The sequence below is a fragment of the Crocodylus porosus genome, unplaced genomic scaffold, assembly GCF_001723895.1.
Source record: "Crocodylus porosus isolate Cpor-Errol unplaced genomic scaffold, CroPor_comp1, whole genome shotgun sequence".
Lineage (NCBI taxonomy): Eukaryota > Metazoa > Chordata > Crocodylia > Crocodylidae > Crocodylus > Crocodylus porosus.
This window is the reverse complement of record NW_017728934.1, coordinates 1,894,132-1,905,010: the sequence shown is the minus strand read 5'-3', so window position 1 is coordinate 1,905,010 and position 10,879 is coordinate 1,894,132. Positions and strand designations below refer to the sequence as shown.

General features: G+C 51.7%; 1 protein-coding gene across 1 annotated transcript in view; it reads left to right on the top strand.

Annotated features, from left to right (window-relative positions):
• Positions 1–10,879, top strand: part of STRIP1 (striatin interacting protein 1) — a 36,646-nt gene that overhangs the window by 8,008 nt on the left and 17,759 nt on the right. Inside the window, exons 7-21 of the mRNA XM_019546264.1 lie at positions 1,950–2,056; positions 2,615–2,742; positions 4,403–4,585; positions 4,955–5,172; positions 5,713–5,778; positions 5,947–6,010; positions 6,559–6,630; positions 6,975–7,049; positions 7,482–7,579; positions 8,218–8,344; positions 8,456–8,556; positions 9,034–9,100; positions 9,473–9,577; positions 9,746–9,950; positions 10,583–10,879. Of these exons, the coding sequence (XP_019401809.1) occupies positions 1,950–2,056; positions 2,615–2,742; positions 4,403–4,585; positions 4,955–5,172; positions 5,713–5,778; positions 5,947–6,010; positions 6,559–6,630; positions 6,975–7,049; positions 7,482–7,579; positions 8,218–8,344; positions 8,456–8,556; positions 9,034–9,100; positions 9,473–9,577; positions 9,746–9,950; positions 10,583–10,830 (1,864 nt within the window). The 3' untranslated portion in view covers positions 10,831–10,879. The remainder of the gene's footprint in view (positions 1–1,949; positions 2,057–2,614; positions 2,743–4,402; positions 4,586–4,954; positions 5,173–5,712; positions 5,779–5,946; positions 6,011–6,558; positions 6,631–6,974; positions 7,050–7,481; positions 7,580–8,217; positions 8,345–8,455; positions 8,557–9,033; positions 9,101–9,472; positions 9,578–9,745; positions 9,951–10,582) is intronic.

Below are 10,879 nucleotides of genomic sequence, written 5' to 3'. Positions count from 1 at the left end.
ATATTTCCAGTCTCTTGAGACAAACTTCCTGGCTCTTGCAAAGCAGCTGGTCTCTTTTAATAACAAAGGGCATACTTGAGAAGTCATCTCCTGTGTTATCACCTGATCATTCCCCTACTGGAGGTAGAAGGATAGGAGATGTGCATGGAGCTAGACAGTTCTGGAGAATGTGATTCCTATTGGGAGTCCATCCATGTAATCTGAGAGTGAGGCTATCACCCCTCACTATCTGTCCTGAGCAGATGCTTGGGTTGCTGTTGATGGGAACATAGGGTGAAAAATCCATTGAGGGCACTTTATTTTTGGTGTCTCTCTTCATAGTGGAGAGCTTAACACTTGAGTGCAGGGTGGCATGACTATAGGTCTGAGAGCCAGTAACTCTTAAATGGTAATCACAGCTCTGACATCCTTGAAAGCTTGGGCAAGTCACTGAGGTTTTTTTTTTTTTTCTATCTGAGAAATGGGTTGAAGTACTGAGGTGATGGGGAAGGATCAGTGAGATGTTTGAGAAATCATCAGTTTTCCTGAGGAGAATGGACCTCCATCTAGATGCTCGTAGTTTTGGCAAGCATGAAGGGTTCTGCATTTATTCCAGGTGTTGCATTATTCATTTGGAGGCTTCCAGTATTGAATTGCATCCCTGCCAGAGCAGCTGGCTCCTGTGTGTCAGTTGGTTACTTCTGCTGGTGTTAAAACTTCCCAGGTGTTTTCTTTATAGGGTGAGGGAGATGCAAGCAACCTGATCTGAGCTGCTGATTCTGTTTCCTCCTCTAGCAACAGCGCAGCATGCAGCAGTGCAGTGAGGAAGCCTGCCATCTCCCTGGCTGATAGCACGGACTTGAGGTAAGAAGCCTTGTGAATAACCTTAAGCTAATAAGGGACTGAACACTGGACATCAGGAGCTAAGCAAAAGGCCTATGGGATTGAGGAAGGGCCTTGGGCCAGGTGCATTGTGGGATTTATTGCCTGCCTTTGGGAGGCTTGAATGCTATTCCTAGTTCTAACGTTGCCCCTCACTGCCTTGGTTACACTTTCTGCAATGTGGGAACAGCTACAGACATGATAGGCAGCCTTGGCATCTGAGGAATTGAGTACAGGCAACTCTGATCTGCAAAATACTGGAGCTGATGAATCCAGTAGAGTTTTCCTATGCTGGATCAGACTGTTCCCTGTGAATTACTACAAGTGGGTCAAAAGAGTGCTGAGCAGTTCAGGCCTGGCAGTTGTTTTTAGCCTGTTCAGCTTGGTGATCCCTCATTTGAAATAAATACAAATAAAACTTTTATGATGAGTAAACTGGTCTCTACCAGTGCAAACCCTCTCTAACGTGCATGGACACTATCAAAGGTCAGTGGAGAATACTTGATTCTGAAGAATAAGCAGATGTGGACAGTGGGGGACTGAGATTTATATCTACTTTATATGGTGATCATATGTTTAATGCCTTATAACTGCTCCCTCCCTCTCATTTATTTGTCTGACCTCCTTAAAGGTGTCAACCCACTGGACCCACATACTGCAGCTAGAGGGTTTTCTGTGCCCAACTCATCGTGGGGGCCCTCATCTCTTTGTTCCTAGCCCCCTCCTTTTGTGGGAAGGAATTGAAGTGGACTGTAGTGCCAGCACCTCTGGGCACTGTCATAGCTGCTGTCATAGCTTTGCCAGCAGACCTGTGGTATCAACAGAAAGCTTTTTCTGCCAGTATGGATTCACCATTTCCTCGAATGACAGACCTTTTGCAGACAGAAGTTCTTTTGTGTTGGCTCAGCTGTATCCAGGCTGGGGGACATAGCTGTGCTGGCAAGGAGATGAGATGCTGCTGACCATACTGCAATGTAGACTAAGCTCCTGTCTGTTTAATTGAAGCCAGCAGGTTCCAGGCATCTGTTTTTTACTCTGTTCCCATCTTGTTCATTCTGTGGTGGGGTCTGATCCTCTGCTGTTTGCAGGGTGCTGCTGAATATCATGTACCTGATTGTGGAGACCGTCCGCCAGGAGTGCGAGGGAGACAAGGTGGAGTGGAAGACAATGAGGCAGACCTTCCGTGCAGAGCTAGGTAGGTTCCTCTGCTGGAGTGTCGCATGCCTGTGTATAGATGGGTGGGGTGAGTTGGGACATGATGAGATTAGGCAGGGGATGCACAGAAACTCCCTCATGGTTTGGCTGTCAGCCAGGTTGGTGGTACTGTGATGTGGGAGAAATAAGGTACCAGTTTGATTCCCAGTTGATAGATGCCTCAGCGTTCCCTGTAGGCTGTCTCTGTAAAATAGGTAAGATCCGAACAGGATGGAAAACCCTTATTCTTAGTGGCAGCTGAGCTGGTTTGTAGTAGAGCTGGTTGAGCTAAGGAAGCCAGCACTCCCATTACCTCTGCCTTACCTCACACAGCAAAGCAGGAGTTTGGTCTGTGGAGTGCTCATTCCCTTAGCACCAGAGTGAGAGAGTAGATTCTGACTTCTGAAAGGGATAGAGCAGTTGGCCGGAGTGAGCAGGAAAGGGGGATGGAAGTGTAGGTTGTTAGGATCCAGGGAAAGGGGCTGTTAGGGGAGTCTGTTTGAGGAGGGCAGAGGTTTCTTCAGGGAAGCCCAGCTAGCACTGGTGTGTTTGCTTACAGGTGCCCCGCTGTATAACAATGAGCCATTTTCCGTCATGCTTTTTGGCATGGTGACCAAATTCTGCAGTGGTCACGCCCCTCACTTCCCTATGAAGAAGGTCTTGCTGCTGCTCTGGAAGACTGTACTGGTAAGAGCCACTATCGCCTGGGCAGGAAAGCTTAAACAGGTGCTTTCTAAAGACTCTCTGCCTAGGACCTAATCTGGGGTGAACTTGGCTGGAAGCAAGTGATACAGAGCTGTGACTGTCTTATCCTGAAGTGAGCACAGTGCAGCTGCCCTGAGATGTGGATGAGCATCATAGACTTATGGACAGTAGGACTGGACCGCTCCTGGGACCAGCAGTATCTCCATCCCAGAGCAGTAACATCCCTATAAGGTCTTCTCGATATATCAAATGCTAATGTTTTGCCCAAACTGCATCGTAGGTGGCTACTCCGTGTCTACATTCCATTGTTCATTTCGGTGCCCTGCAGTATTTTTCTTTTCCCGTCTTGAGTTGCATTGCTGAGTGCCACGAAACAATGCAGCTTATGTCAGTATGGATCTCTGTGTATTGACTTGTAGGACAAAGCCAGAAAAGCATCTGTAGTGTGAATTGCCTCTGGTTCATTTGAGGTACAGGGAGTTATAGAAACCAAGCAGCTTCTTACCCAAATGTGAATGAAATTCATGGCCACAGCAAGTGTGGCAAGGGTTGGGATATGGGAACAGGATTGAGTTGCTTCCGTTTCATGCTGGATTAACAATTCAGTGCTTCCAATTTAGGGCAGAGGAAGACATGATGTTGGTTTGTTATCGCAGTAGTGTTTAGCACAGTCATGGCTCCACTGTTCTGGGCACTGAAGAAACAACAAGGAAGTGGCCCCTGCCCTGAACAGCTTGCAGTCTGAGTAAAGCTATGAGGACTTCTGCAGTTTCTTGCTAGGGCCAGAGTTCAGCCTCCTCCTCAGATTTCAGTGTGTGCAGCCCATGCCCCCAGGGCTCTGTCTAGTTTGGGCTTCCTTCCCCATCACAGCTTCAAAGTGTTTGCTTCTTAGCACTTTTCCCAGAATAACTGCACCTCTGCTCCCATGCAGCACAGTTATGCTCAGTTGAAGGTGCTGAGTTGATGTGGGCAGTGCTCCCAACTTGCCTTAGTGCCTGGTGCCAGAAGCAAGGGCTTATCTTTCTGGGTGGTGTTCCAGGTGGTGTTATTCTCACTGAGGGCCTTAGGAGCTGGGCTGGTCTCTGGCTCATGCAGTGCTTTCTGCTGTGCTTCAGAAGCTGTTATAAGGCAAGCGGCAGTGCTGCTTGAAGATGCCCTGCTTACTGCCTGGTAACTTGGTGCAGGGCACTATGGCATCACTTCTACACAGACACTTTGGATCAGGCCTGGCCACTGGATTAGCTAGACTTCTGCGTCTGGCCTGGTCTGGCACTTCTAATGATCTTGAGCTGTTAGAGCCCAAGTGTGGGGCAGCTGGACTTACTCAGGGGCAAATCTCTGTAGTAGCTGCAAAGAGCTACATGTTTAGTGGCCAGACCAACCTGGTTCTCCACAGCTGTCTTCAGACAGAGAGCTGCATTGTTTGATGTGCTAAGATACAGTCCAAACGAGACATCACCGATCCCACATTTAAGACATTACTGGCCCAGCTTGGTGCCTCTGGGATTGGTTTATATGGACTTTCTTCTGGTGGCACTGGAAGGGCTTAAGGCTTGGAGTTAGTGGAGGTGTTTGAGGCATAAGCCCTGTGTGCTGTGGCATGTGGGAGTTTAAGTGGAGGTTTTGGGGGTTCCTGTTGCAGTGCACTCTAGGAGGCTTCGAGGAGCTACAAAGCATGAAGGCAGAGAAACGGGAGATGCTGGGACTCCCGCCACTTCCGGAGGACAGCATCAAAGTGATCCGCAACATGAGGGCTGCATCCCCACCAGCATCAGCCTCTGACCTCATCGAACAGCAGCAGAAGCGAGGGCGGAGGGAGCATAAGGTGAGGCCAAGCATGAGACAGACTGAGGGCCTTGCTTCACCTGTAACAGGACAATGGTTCATGGGGCAGGCCAGTTTTCCCATAGACATGAGTCCTGCAAGCAGTGAGAGAAGAGGGGCAGGGGACAGATGAGCCTGGGTAGGCCCTGCACAAATACTTTTCCCCCTTAGCATCCACACTCTAAATCTGAGCTACAGGGTATTGGTCTAGATAAATCTATGGTCCACCCCAGTATGCTGCTGCTTTTGTTCATGTGGGATACTGGTGTCATCTCAGGGTGACTTGCTTCCCTAAGTGAGATTCCCCATATCTCTATTGACATGACATTCACCTTGCCCCACACTTGGCTGACTTCTTTTTTGGTTCCAGGCCCTGATTAAGCAGGACAACCTAGATGCCTTCAATGAGCGGGACCCTTATAAAGCTGATGACTCCCGTGAGGAAGAAGAGGAAAATGATGATGATAACAGCCTTGAGGGCGAGACCTTCCCCCTTGAACGAGACGAAGTTATGCCTCCACCCATCCAGCACCCTCCGACTGACCGCATCACCTGCCCGAAGGGGCTGCCCTGGGCCCCCAAGGTCAGGTCAGTCCTCAGCACCATAAAGAACTTCTTGGGGTCAGAACAAGCTTACATTGCCCTTCTGGGGTGCTGGAGTGTTCAACTTCTCCCCCCCACCCTTTCCCAGGCTCATAGGGTTGATGGTTAAGGTGAGAGATGAGTTGTAGCTCCTTGGTTGTAGACAGTCATTGTATCATGTAATAACAACAGCCAAGCTCCTCTGGCAACTCTCCGGTGATTACATTGTTAAGACCAACCATCCCACTAGCAGGGACATGGGCAGTGGAGGTGTTGGCAACATGTCATTGATGGTGGTGGTTTATGTTGTGATTCTTTGTAGAACGCATCTTGGGTGTGTCCCTGGGGGCAAGATCGCTACAGCTTATCCTGGGAGTGATCTGCCTGGAGTGAGGTTTTGGGAGTTTCATGGCAGCATTTTGCTTAGTTCAGGAAGTTCTGCTGCTCAAGATTGCTTTTCCTATCTATGAGTGCTGTGGTATATGGGAAATGCTTAGATGTGAGGCATGATCAGATGGGGATATGTTTTCCCTTCCTGTCCAACAGAGAGAAGGACATTGAGATGTTCCTGGAATCCAGTCGCAGCAAATTCATTGGTTATACCCTGGGGAGGTGAGTTGAAAGGCAAGCCAGTTTACTGGCAGCACTCAACTAGAGGGGAGGGAGTGTTAGGCAGAGCCAGAGGGTGGGTCTGCTGTCTTGGAGAAGCTGCTCCCCTTTCCTTCTGAGCAAGAAGGGGGTTTGTCAGACTCAGCGTGCAGTCTACCTCTCTCTCTTCAGTGACACGAACACTGTCGTAGGATTGCCGAGGCCCATCCATGAGAGCATTCGGACCCTGAAACAGGTGAGTGCCCCTCTTCAAGCTCCCGTCCTCACTCTGTGTGTTGTCCAGGGGCCTCTGTCCCTGTAGTGGGTGGCCCCTCCTAGCACAGTCATGGCTTGGGCCAGCTGTCTTTGAGCTACAACCCTGCTGGCCGACAGGCCTGGAGCCTTCACCTCTCTTATTTTTGCACATCTGCCCTTTTAACTCTCTCTAGATTCCCTTGTCTGCCCTGCAGCTGGTCAGACTGGTTAGGGTAGCCCTTCCCCAGGTGTGGTGACTAGGCACTGCTGATTCAGCCTTTGTGGAGGAAGTATTCAAAGCAGTTGGCATGTGCACTATTTGCTGTCTAGTTAGAGAGGGTTAAATCCAACAAGAGAGCAGAGAGGTGTTGCTCATTGCCATTACCTGTGCTCAGAAAGATGATCAAGGAGAAGGTAGTGATAAATGAAATACTACAGGCATCTTCTTAGTGCCCCTCCTGATTTTGCCTTGTGCGTGCAGCAGCTGTGGTAACTAGTGCTGGGCTTCTGTCTCATGGTTTGACCTTCCATGCTCTTGTCTCTGCACAGCACAAGTACACATCCATTGCAGAGGTCCAGGTACAGATGGAGGAGGAGTATCTGCGCTCCCCACTCTCTGGGGTGAGTGCCTGAGGGAGCACTCCCCTCTTGGAGTTGTGCGTTGCAAGGGGTGGAGTGAGACAGAGGGCAGAGGCCTGGCTGTGGCACAGGTCCTATGGGGGTTTCTTCAGGATGATCTGTCCTCTGGGATCCTCACAAGGTGACCTCCTGCTGAGCCTGCAGTACTGGTCCCTGAGGTCACTGGAGAGAGGTGGTCTGGGGTTGCGGGGGCACTTATGTCTGGTTCTGTAGAGCCAGGGGGTGTCAGGCCTGCCCATGCACCTCAGTGCGAACCAGCCTCCTGCCATATGTCAGAGTCTGGAGGTGGCACTAGGGCTGGGCATCTCACCCTCTTCCTGTCTTAGGGGGAAGAGGAAGTGGAGCAAGTCCCTGTAGAAATCCTGTACCAGGGGCTCCTCCCCAGCCTGCCTCAGTACATGGTGAGTTGTGCCCCCTCTGTTGATCCTGCCCTTGCTCCCTGAACTTCAGCCCTTCTCTCCTTCCTTGAGGAGCACTATTGGGCCCTGTCCTCCTTCATTCTTCAGACTAAAACGGGTTTCCCTGATCACAGTGCTTTCCCTCTCATCCTCTCGCTTCTTGATGTGAGGAAAATTCTTCTTTGTTGGTTTGTTCCTGCCTGCATCCTTTAATACTTTGGACCCATCCCTACCATTGTTTCACCCTAGATGTGGCTGTATTTCAGTGGCAAGGAGGAATGATGATGAACCATGTATCCAGTCACATGGCTTCAGGCCTCCCCTGTCCATTGCCAATGTTATCCAGTAGCACATGGGCAAGGGAGAGCAGTTTGGGGCAGTAGAGTCAGTACCTCCTGATGCAGCCTGCCATCCTCACCCAGCTCTTCTCCACAGATTGCTCTGCTCAAGATCCTGTTGGCTGCAGCCCCCACCTCCAAGGCCAAGACAGATTCCATCAACATCCTGGCAGATGTCCTGCCTGAGGAGATGCCGTGAGTGCAGCTTGTGGGTGGGGTGAGGCCTGTGGTGGGGTGGAAGCTGTCTGTGTCCCCCAGCCCCTAACTTAAGGTTTGGCCAGGTTGTTCAGGCTAAGAAGGCTGGGATCTGGCTGCTCATTGGATGGGAGACCTTTGGGGAATCTCAGAAGGGTGCAGATGGTGCTGGGATCCCAGCAGCAAGTACCTTCCCTCTGTTCTGGGAGGTGTCACCTGTCTTAGGACAGGCACATTCCCTGTGGTTTCAGCCCAGAGCATCAGGCTAAGGCCAGTCTATTTGTGATTTCAGTCAAACATGGGGGACTTTTGTTAGTCATGCTCCTGAATTTGGGCAGCTTTCTAAGCTCTGCATTTCCATGATGGGATTTGTTTCACCCCAGAGGTGACTGCATTTCAGCTGTGAAGTGGAGGAGGTACCAGCTATGCACGTGGTTGTGGTTTGGAGGCTTTGGGCCGAGATGTAGCTTGTTTACTGATGAAGTAGAATGTGAGGGGAGGAGATGCAGGAAGCAGCCTGGAGAGGTCTAGGGGCTATTGCCCTGCTTTATCTTTTCATCTGGGTTATCTGGTGCTGTCTCCTGTGGCTGTGGGTTGCTCCTCACTCTATGTGCTAAGATTGTGGCTTTGTCATCCAGAACCACAGTGCTGCAGAGCATGAAGCTGGGGGTGGATGTGAATCGCCACAAAGAGATCATTGTCAAGGCCATCTCTGCTGTCCTGCTGCTGCTCCTCAAGCACTTCAAGTTGAATCATATCTACCAAGTGAGCTGGTGTGGGGACCTTTGCTGGGCACAGCTTACCTGGGGAGCAGGCAGCACTGCGGGTAAGGGCAGGGGCTGCCTGCTCAGCTGCCTGCCTTGTCTTTGGTCTTAGTTCGAGTACATGGCCCAGCACCTGGTGTTTGCCAACTGTATCCCACTCATCCTCAAGTTCTTCAATCAGAACATCATGTCCTACATCACTGCCAAGAACAGGTGACAGGGGGCTGGGAGCCTAACACTTGCACAATTAGGGTGCCACACTGACCCTGTCACAGCTATGGGCTGAGATCGCTGCACACGGAGGGCCACTGTGGGAGAGGGGAAGGGTATCATCTTGTGGAAGGGTACCCTGGTGGGATCCCAGTCTCGCTCTGCAGTGGGACACCCAAAAATAGGCCACCCACTCCCTCTCCCTGACAGCTTGCAGCGTGGCCCCCAAGAAGGAAGTCGGACTCTGATCTCACCCCAGACTCCTTTTCCTGCTGCCTGAATCAGCAGCAGTGTCCCATCTCTATATGGGCTTGGGCAGTTGGGAGCCCTTTGGGGCAAATGACCACAGTGACCATCTCCAGGATGCTGCACCATGGGGTTGTGGGTGGCAGGGAGTCCTGCAGATGAGTCTACTGTTCTGTCCTCAACCCTGAGGTATTGAGGAACAGTGGGGACTGATGCCCTCTCTCCTCCTCACAGCATCTCTGTCTTGGATTACCCCTACTGCGTGGTGCATGAACTCCCGGAGCTGACAGCAGAGAGTCTGGTAAGCTAGGACCCCCACCCTGCTGTCCCTCCCAAGCCATGGCACCCCTTGCTGGGAAGGGTATCCTTGGCCAGGTATTCTTTTGCATTACAGAGGGGCTGGACAGAAAGGAACTGTCCAGTAACATGTGCAGGGGAGGTGCTCTTCTGCTTCAGAGTAGGTGGCTGTAGCTTGGGAGAGTAGGGGCTCTGTGCCTTCTGGGACAGCCTTGGCCCTCAGTTGGCTTCACAGGGCTTGGGATGATCGGCAGCAGTTGGAAAGACCCTGTGCATGCTTTCTGAGCAGGGCAGGCCTAGGCAGCTCCTCCCAGCAGCAGCACTGCATTACTGCTGGGCTGGGCCACTCATGCCCCCAGCTCTGCTCTTCCCACAGGAAGCAGGCGACAACAACCAGTTTTGCTGGCGGAACCTGTTCTCCTGCATCAACCTCCTGCGGATCCTGAATAAGCTGACTAAATGGAAACACTCCCGCACCATGGTGAGTAAGGAGCCCCTGGCAGCTGGGCTGAGTCAGTGCAAAGTGCTTCGGCCTAGGTGGGCATGTGGAGGGGTTGTGGACCCCTGCCCTGTGTCTTAGGAGCCCAGGCCTTTGGCCTAGCCTTGTCTTGGTGCCAGGTCCAGGCTGACTTACGGGCATGTTTTTCAGATGCTGGTTGTGTTCAAGTCAGCTCCTATCCTGAAACGTGCCCTGAAGGTGAAACAGGCTATGATGCAGCTCTATGTCCTGAAGCTGCTTAAGGTGCAGACCAAGTACTTGGGACGGCAGTGGAGGAAAAGTAATATGAAGACCATGTCTGCAATCTACCAGAAAGTGCGGCACCGGCTCAACGACGACTGGGCCTATGGAAATGGTACCGCCTCTCTTGTCCTCTCCTGTGCTGCCCCACAGAGCTCTGATCTAGCCCAGAGGGCACCACTGATTGGGCATGAGTGGAGGCTTTAACACCAGCCTGGGAGGACTCATTGCTTGCTGGTGCTGTACCTCCATATTGAAGATGGGTGGGGGTGGGGGAGCTGCTCCCACCATGATAGAGCCTCAAGTTTCAGGTGGAAACCTGGCTGGCTGCATCTCCAGTCCAAAGAGGACCCAGTGCGTGTGATATAGCCAGTCCTGACACTACATCCCATCTGCTATCAGAACCTTTGCTCCCCAGCGTAGCTGAGCGACACATTAAGGAGATGGAGTTTCCACAGTGCTAATGGCTTGGTTCAGTGGGACAGTATCTCCACTGTTGGCAGAGGCCATGTATTGTCAGACAAAGCTAGAATTACTCCCCCAGCCTCTGAGTACCCTGTGTTGTTCCCCCTGTGCCCAGCTGTTGATTGCTGATACCCTGAGGGGGCCAAAGGAGGGTGCTCTTAAGCAGAGTAATGCTGATTAGGATTGGCTGCTCCTTAGCAGCTCTCAGTTGGCACGGATTGAGAAGGTAGGCTCTGCTCCTGTCTCTCAAAGGCCTCATGCTCTGCTTTGCTCCATGCCTAGATCTGGATGCACGCCCCTGGGACTTCCAAGCCGAGGAGTGTGCCCTACGAGCCAGCATCGAGCGCTTCAACTCCCGGCGCTACGACCGGGCACACAGCAACCCTGACTTCCTGCCCGTGGATAACTGTTTACAGAGTGTGCTGGGCCAGCGTGTGGAGCTGCCCGAGGACTTCCAGATGAACTATGATCTGTGGCTGGAAAGGGAAGTCTTCTCCAGACCCATCTCCTGGGAAGAACTGCTGCAGTGATGCCTTTTGCCAGGCTGGGGTACCAGCAGAGACTTGGTGCTGGGGTGGA